General features: G+C 43.6%; 1 protein-coding gene across 2 annotated transcripts in view; it reads right to left on the reverse strand.

Moving 5' to 3' along the window:
- Positions 1-14,077: 14,077 nt before the first annotated feature.
- The window catches only part of adad1 (adenosine deaminase domain containing 1 (testis-specific)), a 55,187-nt gene continuing 50,605 nt past the window's right edge, over positions 14,078-18,659 (reverse strand). For both annotated transcript variants that reach the window (XM_015975689.2, XM_015975687.2), the window contains one exon: positions 14,078-14,214. In XM_015975689.2, the coding sequence (XP_015831175.1) occupies positions 14,101-14,214 (114 nt within the window). In that variant the 3' untranslated portion in view covers positions 14,078-14,100. The remainder of the gene's footprint in view (positions 14,215-18,659) is intronic.

Genomic DNA, 18,659 nt, shown 5'->3' on the forward strand with positions numbered 1-18,659 from the left:
CATTAAGGTGATATTTCATATTTCACATTCTATGGTTTCTAATTAAATGTAACGACATGTTCATTACATGGTTTATCCCTTTAGGTCCACGTGGCAGGGGTGAGGTGGTGCTCACTCCTCACCCCTGCCACGTGGACCTCAAGGGATAAACTATCAATCCTGCTCAATGGTCAACTTTCTTTGCGGGGTCACCCATGAAGACAGTGGGAGGGTAAAAAAAATACTGGTGAGAACAAAATGAGACATTAAAAAACTCAGTAGGAAATGCTATTCTCACATTAAGATGTGGAATACACTGTTGGTGTAGGCAGCAATCACATACTTGCTGCTGAATGGCATTGCACTGCATGTAGTACTGGGGGATTCCACTAGGGAGCATGGTAGAGAACCCAGACCAGAGACAGAGCTGGGGTTGTGCGGTACAACCAAAACAAACATGGCCTCAATAAAAGAGATCAGTAACTAGTTAATTTTAAAATCAGGGCAAAAATAAAGACAGCAGGAGTACAATAGAAAGTATGAAAGCCCTCTAAAAAACAAACAAAAACAAAAAAACGGGTCACCATGGTGTGTGTGTGTGTGTGTCTCACTCGTTTTGAAAGCTTTGTCTACTTCAGTGGTACTCAATAGGCGGTCTGTGGGCCCGGTCCGACCGTCGAGCAGGAGGGGTATGAATGGTGCAGGTCTGTTGGTGTTTAACTTCAGGGGAAGCACACAAACAACGCTTATAATCAACGCAAGTGAAACGTGACGGTCATTCTAAACATGCGTATGCATCACTTAACAGCAAGTGTATTCCAGGCTGAAGAGTGATGACCCCCTCGCATGCCAGAGAACTTCTTAAATGCATCTAATATAAAGTATGTAGAGCAAATTTTGTCCAGCACAGCTGAATAAAGCTTCTAAAACCATAGTTCTGAAAAGTCTTCGCTGTGTAACCACATCAGAGTTGCATATCCTGTTTATCTTTAAACCTACTATTATCACCTGTCACTGAGTGAAGGGGAAAAATATCTCTTTTCTGATAGTAACACAATTTAAATAGTTTTAATCACAATCTATTTGAAGAAAGAAAGAAAACAAAATATGAATTTCTGTTACAGCTGTTGCTGATGTCCCAGAAAACTGACTCTGCAGAGGACAATCAGTGCTTTGCCTCCTCGTCCTACCTGCACAGCTGCACTCACTTGGGCTGATCACCTCCTGAGCAGCATAACGCCGGGGACACACCGGCCGCGGAAGCGCCACGAAAATAGGACAGCCTTCATTCGGCGCCCTTGTTAAGCTATTCTATAGACCACATGGGCCGCCGAAGCGCCGCGAATCGCCTCGCGCCGGCGCTCCAGCCCGCGCCGTGCAGCGATCATTTCGGCGTCGGCTCTATTTTTTTCGCGAGCCGCGGGTGAATCGCGTCAATTCTGGCAGGAAGTCAAACCTAGACATAAGAGGCAGGCCGGTAAAGTTAACAAAATAAAGCATTTCAAAATAAAATTCCACAATAATCAAATGTGTTCGTAATCAGACACTGCAGAAAAACCACACGAAGACGCATACACATTCACACACATACACACACATCGAACTTGTGTGCATGTGTGACCACGTGAAGGGGTGTGTGGTTTTGGGTGTCTTTTCACCAGAGCAAACAGGACAGAGAGGCAGAAAGTCCGAGGCAAGCAGTTAAGATGGATGACTTTAAATTAATTATGGAAGTTGAGAAACACAAGGAGCTGTACGACCCCCGAAAACCACGGTTATTTACGTACCCATTTCAGAAGAAACTGCTAGGATACAGCTGCAGAATTGGAGCGGGTTCCAAGAGATTCAAATGGCAGAAACAACTCATAAAAGTTAAAGTCCCAATAGTTGTCACACACAGATGTGTGTGCAAAATTTATTCTCCGCATTTGACCCATCCCCTGGGGGAGCGGTGAGCTGCAGACAAGCCGCGCTCATACTATAGGTTCACACACACACACACACACACACACACACACACACACACACACACACACACACATACTCAAACGTAGAGGAAAAGAGTTGAGAAAAGGCAGAGAGAAAATGGAGGACACCAAGTGTTTAAAAGAAAAACTACAGCTGAGCCGAGGCGCACCTCGACTGGGGCGCGTCTGATCTGAACTGAGGAGCGGCGATCAGCGGCCGAATTTCGTGAGCGATTCGCTTCTCGGCGCTTCCGCGGCCGGTGTGTCCCCGGCGTAAAAGGGAGAGCTGCAGAGAGGGAGACTGGATCTGTGCCAGTTCTCTCATGTGCTCCATTTGTTTGTGTTTTAAGGGCTTTTAAATGGGTATTAGTTGTTTAAGCTTGGTGAAGCTTAACAATTTTTAGAGGTTTTTAACAGACGAGGAACCAGAGTGCTGGTTTCCTCTCAGCTCCCAAACTTGTGTTTAAGTCAGTGGACTTTGTTTTGTGAATGTTTGGGAGCGTTCGGATGTCTGTTTTAAACATAAACTCATGGCCATTTTAAAACTGTTTTAAGTACTTTTAGATTCAGAGAATTTTGTCATTTTAAAATCCTTTAATAAAATCATTGTTTACCATTTTATAGGGCTGTAGCGAAGCCTCGACGACGTCGACGGCCCGATTCTAAAAATTTGTCGACGTCAGATCCGGAAGTCGACGCACCGCGCCCACTTGTTGCATCCCCAGGAGTTTGTAAATAGAGGAGGAATCTGCCCGTTTTTCCTCTAGTTCGCCCTCTTCTCCGCCTTCACTAACATCTCCGCCAAATACCGAAGACCCGGAACAATGTCCGTACACTACTAGATTCTTCTCCTGTTTTGCCCGCCTTCGTCTCCCGGCAACGGACAACAACTTCCGGGGTCAGATGCGCTGCTTCGTCTCTACCGCAGATGTAGAACATCACCGGGAGCATTTCTCCCTTTATAAAGGAGCTTCTTTCAGACATTAGGAGAGCCGTTTTGGTGTTAGTAGTCTCTCCTCCGTGCTGGTCTGTTTGCTGCTGGGTGTTTTTGGTTTATTTAAACTTGGTAACTTGAACTTAACGTTGGTAAAGCTACTGTTAGCATCTTCGCTAACAGCATCTTGCATTTGGATAAGCTGTTACGTTTTGGTTTAGAGTTCATCTTTTTTGTGGTGCAGATCTCCCTTTTATTACATTTAGAGTGTTGTGGGTTTTCGGTTTAGTGTAAATTATCACCTTGAGTTTGGTTTAACCACCCAGTTTAGAGTTTGGACTTTTGGAGATCCTTATTTTGGTCCAGAACCCTGTGATCTTTGCCCAGTGGGACATCCCTACTTATTTGTACTTTGTTTTAATTCCCCACAGGCAGAATTAGTTTTATTATTCCCAACCTGTGGATGGAAAGATTTATGATTTTTTGTAGTTGTAAATAAACCTGATCATCATTTTAACTTTTAAATCCCGTGTTATTGTCCCTTCCTTTTTACACACGAGCCAAACTCCCCAGGAAGAGTCGTAACACCACTCGCCTCACGCACATAAGTGACCAAAACAAAAAAGCATGGAGACACTCCGTCTCCAACCACCTCTCAGGCAGCAGCCTGCACTCCCAAGTTCTACACGTCACCAGAACATAACCAACCAACACAATAAAAGCAATGTTATACAAAATGGAAGGCCTGTAGAGTTTATTCTCTTACAGTAAGAATTTATCAATATTTTGAGGAATTTGAGATTATCTGGTTTTTGTTAATTGTGCAATAGAAAAATAATCATTAGATTAATTTTCTAAATAGTCATTAGAATAGTCGACTATTCAATAAAATAATCGTCAGAATAATCGTTTTAAAAATAATCGTTTACCCCCAGCCCTACCATTTTAACACCATGCCTCTGTGTTACTCCCTGTCCTTCTCCTTTTCCACCAACAGAGGACGTAACAATTTCAAATGCGACAATAAGACCATAGTTTGTTTCTTCTTCACAAAACTTCAAACAAAGGCATATCTTCAACATTTCTGACACAATAACACATATCACAGTAGATTCCAATCTGGCATCAGTCAGCAATTAAAGAGAAACTAATGTGAGGTTTTTCCAAAAACATTGATCTAGTCTCAGCTGCTTCATGTTTCTCAATTAAACTTAATTTCATTTAACTAAATGATTAACAAGGGATATTCTGTAATTACTGGTTAGTGACAAGGAATATATCAATTCATTTAAATAATTCAATTTGATCCGTAAAGAAAAAAAAACTACAATGTGAAGTATCTAGAAGCGGCACTGACTGGAACTTACATGCACATGTTTATAAAGCATGGTTTAAAGTGCATTTGAAATAAACAGTTTTTTGGTCTGGTAGCGTTTTGAATATGTTGCCTGTTTTATGCTTCAAATGACTATTAGATGGTGAACAAAACTGCCTGTGCTACAGAAACTATGACAGATATGATTCTGCATCAGTATTTGACAACACAAAACAACCACACTGATACACATAAACTTATTTTCAACAAATATGTCTTCTCAAGGCCCAATAATTTCAGAGCAAAGGAAATAGTATGTATATTAAAAAGTATGCAAGCTATACATACTAAGATCTGATCCTGGAACACAAATTTTCTGGAATCCAGGGTAATTTCTTCTCCTGGACAAAAGAGTAAAAATGCATAATAATCCATTCACAAGGCTGCAGAAAAACGCTAAGAGTAAATGATGAGCTGCACTGCAGACACAGGAAACCAACCATTTCCTGTATATGTATTTAAAAAACTGAGGCAAATAACCAGTTTCTGTCAACAAGAAGGGGGAGGTAACATATATTTTTAATTTAGAGACAAACCTTGCATATTTTTGTCATTCTTTCATTTCTTTTGTTTTTGATTTTTTTTTTGTTCCCGAGTTAAGTTTTTATTAATCGCAAGTAATATCGTCATCGCAATATTAACTCAAACTGCCAGCCATTTACTGATCAGAAAAGCCCTTTGCTGCCAGCATTTTTCAGCGTTTTCACCGTTTTAAGAGTCACAGAACGTTGCACTCTACGATGACGTCAATGCTAGGGATTGGCGATATGGTCCAAAATTTTTATCACGATAATTTTAGGTATTTATGATGATAATTATAAATGATATATATACATATACATATATATAAAGACACACATCTTCCTAGACTCCTCCTTGAACCGTCACCTTATCGTGGTGGAGGAGTTTAAGTGCCCTAATGATCCTAGGAGCTATATTGTCTGGGGCACTTTGTGCCCCTGGTAGGGTCTCCCATGACAAATTGGTCTTAGGAGAAGGGTGAGACAAAGAACGGTTCAGAGGATTTTTCATGGACATACAATCAAAGAGTCGGAGTACCCGGCCCGGAGGGTTACCTGGGTCCCACCCTGGAGTCAGGCCTGGGGTTGGGGCCCGTGAGCGAGCGCCTGGTGGCCGGGCTATCACCCATGGGGCCCGACCGGGCCCAGCCTGCACCTGATACAAAGGCTCATCCAACCGTGGACCCACCACCCCCAGGAGGGACATGAAGGGTCTGGTGCAGTGTGGATCGGGTGGCAGACCGAGGCGGGAGCCTTGCGGTCCGATCCAAGGACAACAAAACTGGTTTTTGGGACATGGAACGTCACCTCGCTGGCGGGGAAGGAGCAGTAGCTTGTGGCAGAGGTTGAGCGGTACCAGCTAGATACAGTCAGACTCATCTTGACACACAGCATTGGCTCTGGAACCCAAGTCCTTGAGAGGGGTTGGACAATCTCCTTTGCTGGAGTTGCTCCGGGTGGGAGGTGGAGGGCTGGGGTTGGCTTTTTGTTAGCCCCAAGACTCTCTGCCTGTGTGTTGGGGTTTACCCCGTCGGACGAGAGGGTAGCATCCCTGCGCCTTCGGGTCGGGGAACGGGTCCTGACTGTTGTTTGTGCCTATGGGCCAAATATCAGTTCAGAGTACCGACCCATTTTGGAGTCCCTGGGACGAGTGCTAGATAGTGCTCCATCAAGGGGACTCAATTGTCCTGCTGGGGGACTTCAATGCTCACGTGGGCAATGACAGCATGACCTGGAGAGGTGTGATTGGGAGGAATGGCCCGCCTGATCTGAAATCGAGTGGTGTTTTGTTATTGGACTTCTGTGCAAGCCACAGTTTGGCCATAACACCACGTTCGAACATAAGGATGCCCATCGGTACACTTGGTACCAGGGCAGCCTAGGTCGCAGGTCGATGATACTGTCGTCGGATCATCTGACCTGCGGCTATGTGTTTTGGACACCCGAGTGAAGAGAGGAGCGGAGCTGTCAACTGATCACCACCTGGTGGTGAGTTGGATCAGATGGCAGGGGAAGAAGCCGCGTAAACCTGGCAGACCCAAACGCATAGTGAGGGTCTCCTGGGAACGCCTGGCAGAAGAACCTGTCAAGACGGTCTTCAACTCCTACCTCCGGCAGAGCTTTGACCTCGTCCCGAGAGCAGTGGGGGACATTGACTCAGAGTGGGCCTTGTTCCACTCTGCGATTGTTGAGGCGGTTGTTGCTAGCTGTGGTCACAAGGTGGCCGGTGCCAGTCGTGGTGGCAACCCCTGTACCCGCTGGTGGACACCAGAGGTTCGAGGAGCCGTCAGGCTGAAAAAGGAGGCCTACAGGGCGTGGCTGGTCTGTGGGTCTCCGGAGGTAGCAGACAGGTACCGGATAGCCAAGTGGGGTGCAGCAGTGGCAGTTGCGGGGGCAAAATCTCGGGCGTGGGAGGAGTTTGGTGAGGCCATGGAGAAAGACTGTCGATCGGTTCTGTTCATTAACTTTATGGACAGAATTTCAAGGCGCAGCCGTGGTGTGGAGTGTGTCGAGTTTGGTGGCAGGAGAATCTCCTCTCTGCTTTTTGCGGATGATGTGGTCCTCCTAGCTTCATCCAGCTCCGACCTTCAGCTCTTGCTGGGTAGGTTCGCGGCCAAGTGTGAAGCGGCTGGGATGAGGATCAGCACCTCCAAACATGAGACCATGGTTGTCGACCGGAAAAGGTGGCTTGCCAACTCTGGGTCGGGGGAGAGGTCCTACCTCAAGTGGAGGAGTCTAAGTATCCCGGGGTCTTGTTCACGAGTGAGGGTAGGAGGGATCATGAGATCGACAGGCAGATTGGTTCAGCGTCTGCAGTGATGCGGACGCTGAGCCGATCTGTCGTGGTGAAGAGGGAGCTGAGCCAGAAAGCCAGGCTCTTGATTTACCGACGTCCCAATCCTCACCTATGGTCATGAGCTGTGGGTAATGACCGAAAGAACGAGATCGTGGATACAAGCGGCCGATATGAATTTCCTCCGTAGGGTGGCCGGGCTCAGCCTTAGAGATAGGGTGAGGAGCTCGGACATTAGAACCGCTGCTCCTCCCGATCGAAAGGAGTCAGTTGAGGTGGTTTGGGCATCTGGTCAGGATGCCTCCTGGACGCCTCCCTGGGGAGGTGTTTCGGGCATGTCCTGCCGGCAGGAGGCCCCCAGGCTCGACCCAGGACACGTTGGAGAGGTTACATCTCCAATCTGGTCCGGGAACACCTTGGGGTCCTGCCGGAGGAGCTGGTGGAGGTGGCTGGGGAGAGGACGGTCTGGAGCTCCCTAGTTGGGATGCTACCCCCGGGACCCGGACAAGCGGAGGAAGACGACGACAACATCTTCCTAGATTTGTTGTATACATATATATACACACATACATCTCCTATATTTATTGTATATATATATATATATATATATATATATATATATATATATATATACATATACATACAGTGATGATTACACAATGGTTCAAATAATGACAAGTATAAAATGTAATCAGCTTCTGTATTTATTTGTACTTTCACTGTGCATAAACAGTAGCAAAAATAGTACAAAAAGCAAAAACAAAGCATTTCTCCAACCTTGCCTTCAGTTGTTTCAAAATTAAAACAGAGTACCACTGTAAGTGAAACTTGATAACATAATGTCCTTGTTAATGTTACCTGATATAAACTTTAGTGTGAAGCAATGTTAATGACATACTGTTAGAATGCAAATATAATATTTAGGTAGCTAAATTGTCAACACCTTTCCTCATGGAACAATACATAAAGATAGTGCAAACACTGTATTGAAAAGTAAATATCCCAGCTGTCTTCAGACAGTTTACAAAATAAGGCAATAAATAGTAACAAATCAATAAATAAATAAAAATAACAATGTATTAAACTGTAAACACTGATACACTCTTGTAAAATGTAGTAATGAGGCTGACACGAACATGTCTGAAGTGCAACTTGTATAACACACATACTAGTGTGATTTGGTAGCGTTTAAGAGAGAACAGGGCTCACACCTTAAGATTTCTGGTCAAGAAGACCAGCATATTCACAGTAACTGGGTTCAGAAGAGACCTTTGGCATTTTACTACATTTCCAGCAGCGCTGAACACCCTTTCTGAGGGTGTACTAGTGGCAGGGATGCACAAGTACTTTTTGGCTAAACGACCGATGTTAGGGAAGTTCACCTCATGTACCTTCCTCCACGCAAGGGGATTGCTTTCACCATCTGCAAGTGGCCCATGCAGGTAGCTGTTTAATTCAGCCTCAGTTTTCTCTGCTTCAGAAAGCGTATTCAGCTCTGCAGCTGGTTTCTTGAAAAAACCTCCAAGACTCATCTTCTGTCTTTTACATGCATTCTCAGCTTCTTTTGATGATTCAGGTGACATTACCTGGGTGGCAGGGCCAGCTTCTCTTGACATGACAGAAGGGGATTCCACCTCTCTGACCATTCTAGCTTTGATGACCAGGATCTCTTCTTGGCTCATATACTGAGTGCAGAAGCGTGGATCAACAATCGTTGCCATGTTGATAAGTTCCTGAACTTCTTGGTAAACCATACTTGGTGTTCATGTAGTCCAATGTTGATCTTTTTATTGTCTTTGTGAGATCTGTCTTCTTCTTTCCCTTGCAGCAGCTCACTGTTGGAACAGGTGAAGGCTATGCTTCAAGCATGACACCGTGACAAAGTTTTCAGAAGAAAGGGCATCTGTAAATTCAAGAAAAGAGGCCCAAGGGCTTTGCTGACAGAATCTAAAATGTCAATATCCTGCCAAGTTGCCAACCTGCAGCCTGGTTGACCTGTCAGCGGCCAGGATTTGCGAAATGGCTTCTTCTTGCTCAAGGATCTGCTGGATCATTTTTTGCCTTGATCCCCATTGTGTTGGCAATTCAGTCACAAGTTTGTGTGGTGGAAGACCAAGTTCTGCTTGAGCATTTTTGAGTGCTCGCTGCTTTTTCCAGCTGTGCGAAAAACACACGATCTTCTTACAGATTCCCACAGCTTTGTCAATCCTGGTTTCCCTCGTGCTTCTCTCTATAAAACAAAGAAACAAACAAAACAATAGTTAAGAAAAAGTTAAGGTTAGTTTAAATTAAAATAGATGTAACAAAAAATGTTAAAAATTGCATTTAATATTCAATCTTAATGCACATAATATGAAGTTTATATGTGCATTTAATATTAAAGGTTAATTTATTTAAGCCTTCACACCAGTAGTTGATTTGGATTCAACAGTCAGCTGAGCTGAGACAAGGTTCTTCAAATAGTAAATGTGGATATTAATTTAAAAAAAAAAACCTCTCCATTTGCAAAAAATGTTTCATTTGACTATTGAATAGATTTACTCTGATAATCATAGCATTATACATGAAAAAGGTCAAATGGCATAGTTTGGCAGTGGCACTGCCATTTTAGAGACTTGGCCTGAACTTTATATATAAAAACCTGATACTGTCTCTGAAATTGTTGATCCTCCATTTATTAGAATTGAAATTTGTAAGTCAAGATGAGCATGCCTCCTAAAAAGAAGCTCAGGGAAATTGCATTATATATTTACATTAGCTTCTGTCTACTATAAGCATTAGCTAAAATAATTACTGTTCAAAACACTGCCTATTGCCTTGTCACATTATTAATCCAGAATACAATTCATAAACACAGTTAATATTAAGCTCATGTTTGCTTAGTGTGCATACATTAAATATAGAATAAACTTACCAATGGCAATGTGTAGACATTGACCAAAGCAGGAAAGTCTTGTCCACTTGTTTAGAGAGACTGCTTTTACTATATTGGCCCCACTGTCCATTGTTAGGCACACTTGGTTCCCATCATTTAAATTCCATTCTTGAAGAAACTGGTTCAAGCCACTTGCGATGGTTTCCCCAGTGTGATCCTCTGGAAAGAAACTTGTCTGGAGGCAACAGCTGTTCAAACTCGAGTCACTTGCAATGAAGTGGGCCGTAAGGCTGATGTACAGCTCAGTCGCTCTGCTACTCCACATATCTGCAGTTGAAGCATAACAATCCACTGTAGACAGCAATGTTTTTATACTACCGCGGCACTCCATACAACGCTGGCAGGGCTGTTTTGGAAAAGTATTTACGCAAGGGCATGTTGTATCTTGGGTCCAGTTTATGAATCATTCGCTTGAATCCTTTTTCCACCATTTGGAATGGCAACATATCTTTCGCCAAACAAAACGCCACTGCATCCGTCAGTTCGTTCCATTGTTTACTTTTCTTATCGTAAGGGACGGCATTAGCAAAAGTGCTGGTAATTTCCATCTGCGTGGGGGTTGTCTTACTCCGCCTCGGTCCACTCGTAGTTGATGCCTCCTTTGCCTCACATATCTTGAGACTTTCTCTGGTTTGTGTTTGAGGTGGTGGAACAAGTTGGATGTGTTTCCATGCTTCATAGCCACAGTTTTTCTGCAAACTTTGCATAACACCGTAGTCTGCTCCTCATCTGCTTTTAGGTAACCAAAAAAGTTCCAAATTGCTGAGGAAGCTCCTCGCTTTTTAACAAGCTCATCCTCAGCACCGCTTCCGCCTTGCTTGTTTTCACTCGTGAACCAGGCGCGCGCTAAACTACGTCATCAATGGGACCTACCGTTATTATCGCGAGAAGTCAAAATTTTATTGTGAGGAGAATTTTCAAGTCTATCGCAAACAATAAGATATCGCCCATCCCTAGTCAACGCCAAAACTAGTAATATCATCATCGCACTATTAATCACTGTTATCGCATATCGCAAGTTTTCCTAATATCGTGCAGCCCTACCCCAAAGCAACTTTTATTTAGTAATAAACTATATACACGAGTGTCTGACGCCTGGAATACACCAGCTGCGAAGCGGATTGCTCATGAAGTTTGCACCCTGCCCATTGCTACTCTGTTCACATCAGGCAAGAATTTTCGACGAGCGCTTCTGCTTACGCCTACCGCTTTCCAAACCCTCAGCCCCACCCCACCCCCGTGCACTTGAAGTGTGTGTTTGTGTGTGTAACTAGTTTTCCCTGCTTGTTGATACCAGAAACTGAGCTGATCCTGCTGTTTTGTAGGCCAGTTCCTACTAAATGGTTAAGTAAATAACTAGTGTTTGTGGTAGTGTACAATACTATTGTATATTACGTTTGAATTAAACATATTTGTTTGTATTCACATTTATTAAATCCATCTTTTGCTGTACAAACTGCATTTAAAATTACTGAAACGCTATGTTTCTCCACAGGTGTGTGTGTGTCATTATTTTCATCTCTCTAGTCTGTTTAGACACACAGAAATTATTACATTTATCAATCATGGCGTTTTATTTTAAAAAAGTCTTTATTTTGTTAAATTTACCAGCCTGCCTATTTGTTTTGGTTTGACTTCCTGCCAGAATTTACACGGTTCGTGAAAAAATTTGAGCTGACGTCGAAACGATCGCTGCATGGCGCGAGCCTTCATGGGGGCTTCACAGAGAATGTAGGTTAACAAAGGTGCCGATTAGAAGCACTCGTCTGGTTGGGGTCTGGGGTGGTGGGTTGCTGTGCTCAGCGTTGGCGGGGGAGCCTGCTCATCAGCACCCCAGCAGAAAGGGCCAAACTCCGGTAATCGGTGATGGTTGTACCCAATGTGAAGCAGTACCGGGACCAGAGTTAATAGGGTGTGTATGGGGAGCATGAGTGGGTGTCCGGCGTGCATTTTTGTAAGTCTTTGGTTGTATGTGCATGTGTGAGCATGAGGGAGGGAGTGTGTGACTGTTTGTGTATGACTGTATATGTCAGGTGGGGCCTTTGACTCCTCCCCTCTCCTGGGACTTCTTTTGATGATATAGATCTTTTTCTCCCCTCCCCCTGCCACACCTGGTGTGGGGTGTGGTGCCTTGGTCTGCCTGAGTGTTCGTGACTCCCAGGTCAGGGGGTTTAAGATTTTTGGCGTCTGCCTGATCAATCCCGTTGGCTGCCTGGTGGGGTCTGGGTCCCTGGGCTCTGCTGGGTCCCCGGCTGGGGTGGTCGCCCCTGGGTCCCGGGTCGCTGGGTCCCGGGCTCAGCCGGCTAGGGGGTGGGAGGCTGCGGGCGGGCCTGTGGGCTTGCCGCTGATATCTCCCGGGACTCTGCCGGCTGCTGGTTGTGGCCCCCCGGGGCGATCCTCTGTGCCTCTCGAGGGGGGCGGGGGCCTTTCTGGTTGCAGTCTCCTTGGGGTTCCTGTGTTCTGGGGCAGCGCCTGGATCTCTGGGACTTGGAGCTCCCCCTGTCTCCAACACATCTTTGGGGGGCAGGTCTGTAGTCCCTCTCACTCTCTATTGGACGCTCCTATAGAGAAACCTTACATAAACAAGCGCGTGTACACACACAGGTGCTCACAAAAGTATGGGCTTGGGCACGTTCAACACATGTCTTAAGGCTGTCGTTGCCACTAAATGCACTATGATTTATTATCATGTGATTGTTCAGTTAAACAATGTTGATTTTATATTTCATCATCAGGCTGACACAGTGATAGCTTGCTCCTGATGTATTGTTGTGTGTCCCATTTTTTCTGTTCTTTCTCTTTCTGCAGGTCTAGAAGCAGACTCTTGTTCATTATTGTTTATTTTTGTTGAACCCCCCCCCCTCCTTCCCCCCTCTCTTCCCACCTTTTGTCTTTTCCTTTCTCTTTCACCTCTGACTCCATGTCTGGTCGGAATTACAAAGCATTCAAGAACAATAACAATAAAGTTTTAAGTATCAGGCGTGACATTAAAAGCAGACGCCTTGATGCTCCACCTGAGAGTAAATCTTTAAGGCGTGTTACCAGCATTCAGACATCAATTCTGTTTGCTTCACAACCAGACAGGACATGGTAAAAAAAAATAATAATTTAAAAAGAAGCGCTCATCATTCCATAGCACTTTGCGGCGCATCGTCACGCTTCGTTTGGTGTGTTCTAGGCGTAACTTTGCTGTAGACACGTGTAGTCAATAATTTGGCACTTGAGTAAATTTTAGTTACAATTTTAATATTCTGCTTAAAACTGTCAATGTTGCGCCCTCCCCAGGTAAAAACTGCACGGTTTGTGAATATAAATTTGCTGTATCTATTGGCGAAGAGGTCCACTATGACGTCAGCTGGTACATTATGATGTAACAATGTTGTTGTGAGCCTGTGTGTGTGTGTATTTGTTAGCGGCTCCACCTTCTCGGTCTGCAAGGCAACAGCACTTGTTGCATTTTTAAAGAGGAAGTGGGAGTGGAGTAAGACTTCATCAAACAGACCGTTTCATTTCCAGAAAAAAAAAAGAAATCACAGGGTTCCCCCCAAAACATTATAAGCCTGACAGGACACTAGGCTTTGCTTGCAGGATAAGCACACGCTAGTGATAAACAATTTTGACACACATTTTATTAATTTTTTGGTAGTAACTCAAGTAACTCAAGTAACTTAAGTAACGACTTGAGTAATTCTATTTTTTGTTTTTTATATTTGATCCTTCTGCCCTGGAAAAACGCATCTTAAGTGTCATTGTACGATGTCTCCCAGATACAATGACAATAAAGACTGTGAATCTTTGTTCAAAACTTTTTATTGTTCTGCTAACAACTCTAAATGTGTAACATGTTTACATTGTCTAGAAAAAGTAAAATAGAAAAACTTGCCACTTACACAAACGCATAGTATAATTATCGATGATTGTACTAATATCTAGTAAAACAATGTTTTAAAATCTTTAACTATTTTAACCCCTTTAGGAACCACTAGAAAACTTAGGATTGGCAAATAAGCACTGCAACAAAAATCTCTCCAAACAAAATGTAAAACTTAATATTCATCAAAACTGACTTCAAGTGTGTTCTGTGATGTGGCTTTATTTACATACTGAAGTTTTCACTAACTGAGACCTTTTTCAGCCATGAACCATACCCTTTCTTACACAAGTGGTCACGCAGCACATTCTTGGCCTCCTGGTAAGGTTTTGCCACCATCTTCAGAGACACACACAAATGGTAGTATAAGTACAAAGAGTCCTTACACAATACTAGAGCTGGGTGATGTGGGGGAAAAAACTATATAAATATATTTCTTATCAGTTGATAACCGGATATAAAACAAATTCCTGTTCTTGTCAATCTTTAAAAATGTGGTTAACTCATTTAATCAGTACATTTGCAGTGGTCTCTAGTAGAATCAATGCGTTGTAAGTTGTACTCTGAGTACAAAAAGCCCTGGTGCGCCTGTTTCAGGATCTAGAAGATTGCCAGATGAGTGGAGAGCTTCAGACAGCAAGATTTGGAGTATTTTTTCCTGATATTTGGACATCTCAATGAGAAGCAGGAGATCTGGAGCACTCCAATGACTATACATATTTTAATGGTGCAAATAAGAAAAACTAACATTTGGATACCTTTTATGGGTTTTATCTCCTCAAATAACACAGGCCTGGAGGAGTTTTGCCATGTGGTGGAGTTGATAATGCCATCAGTTAGCTTCAACTAAGCCAAGACATTCTCTGCAGTTTCCTGGACGCTAAACAGCCTTCCCCGTCATGAGCCAAGATCTGTCAGGCTTTTAAAATCCTTAAATTTCACCGTCTATTTTCTATCAGATGCTAATGCAGGAGATAGGTGTAGGAGACTGTATTCATGTTCAGACTGCATAAAAACTCAAAGTGACTGATTATAATCATAAATATCAATAAAAAATGGTTGGTCTTTCAAATCAAATATAACCTGGTATCGTCAAACTTGACCAAGGGACATTAAAGGTGTGGTTCAGTGGGGAAAAAAAAATCCTTTTAAATCATTTCTGATTTTAATTGGCCACTGAGCTGAAAATGAAAACAGTCTCCAACACCTATGTCCTGCATTAGGTTCTGACAGAAAATAGACTGTGAAACTCAATGACTTAAAAAACCTGACATATCTACGTCACACTGCCGCTATGTTCACACTGCAGGCAAAAGTGCATAAAATCCGCTTTTTTCCCCCACATGCGAGCCATATCTGATTTTTTAACAACAGTCTGAACGCACAGATCCAATTTTTTTAAATGCTATCCGTGTCACTTGAATATGTGGTACCGATTTCGACACATATCTGATGTTTTTGAAAGCGACTGCATTCTGAACAGTCATGTCGCATTAAATCCCTCTACTACGTCACTGAGTCAGCAGAGGTGAGTGTCTCCTGAGGAGAAGTGCTGACAGAAGGGTTCAGGAGTCTGTCTGGACATCCTGCTTTAAGTTTAGGAATTAAAAATATAAGAAATAATGTGAACGGGAGGTGGAGATGCTGTTGGAGCGAAGCGTCTCACCGGTCTCCGTGAAGGAAGGAAAGGGGCGGGTTCTCCGTGAATGAATACATACTGGAACATTTTCGGTGAATAATAATTCAGGGAAACGGCAGGAGCAAGGAGTAAAATAGTTTTAAGTTTATAAAAACAGTTTCCAGCGCAAAACGGTAGAATTAACAGGTGTGAAAAGTTTCACTGATTAACCACAGGATCAGAATTACGTCACAACTCCGCCGCTCCTGGTTTCGGCTCCACGAAGTGTGACTTCTGTGCATGTGGGCCGCTTTGATGCCACGGAGCGTTCACACTGGAGAGTTTGATGTCGCTTTTCAGTCATAGTGTGAACGGCCACACACACACACAAAAAAATCAGATTTACTCAAAAATCGGAACTGAGCATCAAGGCCTGCTGTGTGAACGTAGCCTTAGGAATTATCCCCTCTTGGCTCACAATGAGGAAGGCTGTTGTTGGTTTAGCATCCAGAAAACAGCAGAGAATGTCTCGACTAATGGAAGCTAACTGATAGCATTAACAACTCCACCACATAGCAGAATTTCTTCAGGTTAGTGTTATTATTGGAGATAAAACATCAATATTGCGGAGCAAACAGAGTAGGGTTGCAGGGAGTAACCAGTATCACTATTAACACTTGTTAACCCTTTAAGCGCCAACGTCGCAGAATTGCGACAAGCAGCAATGTTGGATTTAATAAGCCACAGCAGCAGAAATGAGCCCTCATGCAGTAATACGTTACACAGCGGGGTGGCAGACACCTGTAACTTCAATCCAAGCAGCATTTGTAGGTGTGTTACTATTCAAACTTTGAGTAATTAGAACTTGAACCCCGCCCACCAGTCGCAGAATCGCGGGGCTTGTCAGTGCAGTCAGATCGAGTGAGAGCGAGCGAGTGGTAGAGGAAAAAAAAAAACACAATGCCAAGAGGAATGCTCAATGCTGACGAAGCTCTTCGTGTAGTACTGGCAGATTCAGATTCGGAGGAAGAATATTTCCTTTCCAAGGATGATCTGCGGTCTTCTAGCGAGACGGAAAGCGTGGCTTCAGCGCACAGCAACAGGGAGTCTGACGACGCGGTTACACAAGCAGCCCATCCAGCCCTTACCTTGTCTGATGTTCCGCGTCATCGTGTCTGTGGTCGGGGAAAGAGACGTGGTGGAGGCGGGGGGCTCGAGCAGCTCGTACCGGGTCTGATCCTTCGCGCCACCGTGGTGTGATGTGGGTGACCGGGCCGGTGAAAACTCCACTGGTGATTGATTCAGCCCTGGGGGTGTAATCCGCGGGAATTGGGAGCCGGAAGGGGAGAAACCGCTGGTTCGGGGAAAGACAGGTGGTGGGGGGCCTACCAGTCCGTGCCGGGGGGATGTGGTGGCGGTGATGGGCCGGCGAAAACTCCGCTGGTGATCGGTTCAACCCCGGGGTATAAACCGCGGGAATTGCAGCAGGAGGGGGAAGAACCGCAGGAACAAATAATCACTGCTAGCAGGGGGTGGCCCAACACAGCCTCAGTCACAATAATAATGATGATGGCTGGGTTAGTTTGGGAGAAGAGGAACAGTATTCCAAGTGGATCAGGCATTTTGATGAGCCAGTTGGATACTGTGGAGACGGGCATCTGTCAAATTCAGAACACATTGATTTTCTGTCAGTTTTTTTGGATGAGGAAGTCTGGACCCTCATCACAACTGAAACTAACAGATATGCTCTCCAGTATGTAGAGAGGGAGGAACTGAAATCTAGCTCCAGATATAATGACTGGTACGATGCAACTGTCCCAGAAATGAAAGCGTTCATTGCCATTCAGTTCTGCATGGGGCTTGTGGAAAAGCCTGAGATTGAGGATTATATATATATATATATTATAAACAAAATAAACCAAAGAAGGGATGAGTGAAATGTGTTCATGACACTGAAGCACCAAAAAGTGTTCTTGATTGATATGCAGTAAACATAACAAAATACCAATAAAGTAATAAATATTATATATATATATATATATATATATATATATATATACATACATAGTTATATATGTCTACATAGGAATATGTATATATGTATCATAAACAATAACAACACTAAGAAAATAAGACAAAAACATAAAAAAACAAAAATCTGCAAATGTGATGCAATCCAATATGGCTGCCACATGATGACATCACAATATGCAAATTATGTGAGTGAATTTGTTCCCATCACAAAATTTGGCTCATACTGAAGATTTTTCTAATTTACAATATTCCTCTATCTCTAACCAGATTTAAGCTACAAGCTCTTTAAATAGTGATATAAAAAATTAATATTTTACTGAAATAAACTATGGCACCTAAAGGGTTAACTCCTGTAAAGACATCAACACCGCCAATAAAAAAAACTAAAGACAATAGCATGAATAGCAGAAGCAGAGAAAACAATCATCGGGACTGCTCCATTTCCACATAGGAAGCGGTTGAAGTCTCCTGTGTGAGAATATTTTTGACTTCAACCACTTCCTGTGTGGAAATGGAGCAGTCCTGATGGTTGTTGTCAGTCTGTGCAGTTACGTGCACACTGACTGACTAAGGTGATCCAGGTCGATCTTATTATAATAAGCTGGGAGTCTTTATCCTAGTTTGCATGTGCATTAGAAAACCGGCATCTCAAAGAAAGTTTGTTCCACTCCGGTGGTGACATTCCCCTTTTCATGTCAGCAATCTTCTGGTTAGCACAACACAAGCAGTAAACAGAGGCTGGCGGGAGTGAAGCAGGCAGAATTGAAACAGGATATGCACAATGGCTGAATGAATCCAAAACAACTATGCTGCAGTACAGCTTATTTGGTACGAACTGAACTGTTTTATGGTGTTTTGCATGTTGCTTTGTGATGATGGTCTTGTCAGAATACCGTTTTCGTGGTGTCGTCACTTGCGGAACAAAAGTGTCTAATCCAGGGCTATTCAATCCTGGTTCTCAAGGGCCGGTATCCAGCACGTTTTGGTTTTAACTTTAATTCAACACATCTGATTTCAATCAGCAGGTGATTAACAGGCTTCTGCAGAGTTTGATGAGCTGCTGCAAAGGTGGTTAAACCACTGAATCTAGTGTGTTGGAGCAGAGAAACCACTAAAACGTGCTGGATACCGG

This window comes from Nothobranchius furzeri, chromosome 1, assembly GCF_043380555.1.
Source record: "Nothobranchius furzeri strain GRZ-AD chromosome 1, NfurGRZ-RIMD1, whole genome shotgun sequence".
In the NCBI taxonomy this organism is placed as follows: Eukaryota; Metazoa; Chordata; class Actinopteri; order Cyprinodontiformes; family Nothobranchiidae; genus Nothobranchius; species Nothobranchius furzeri.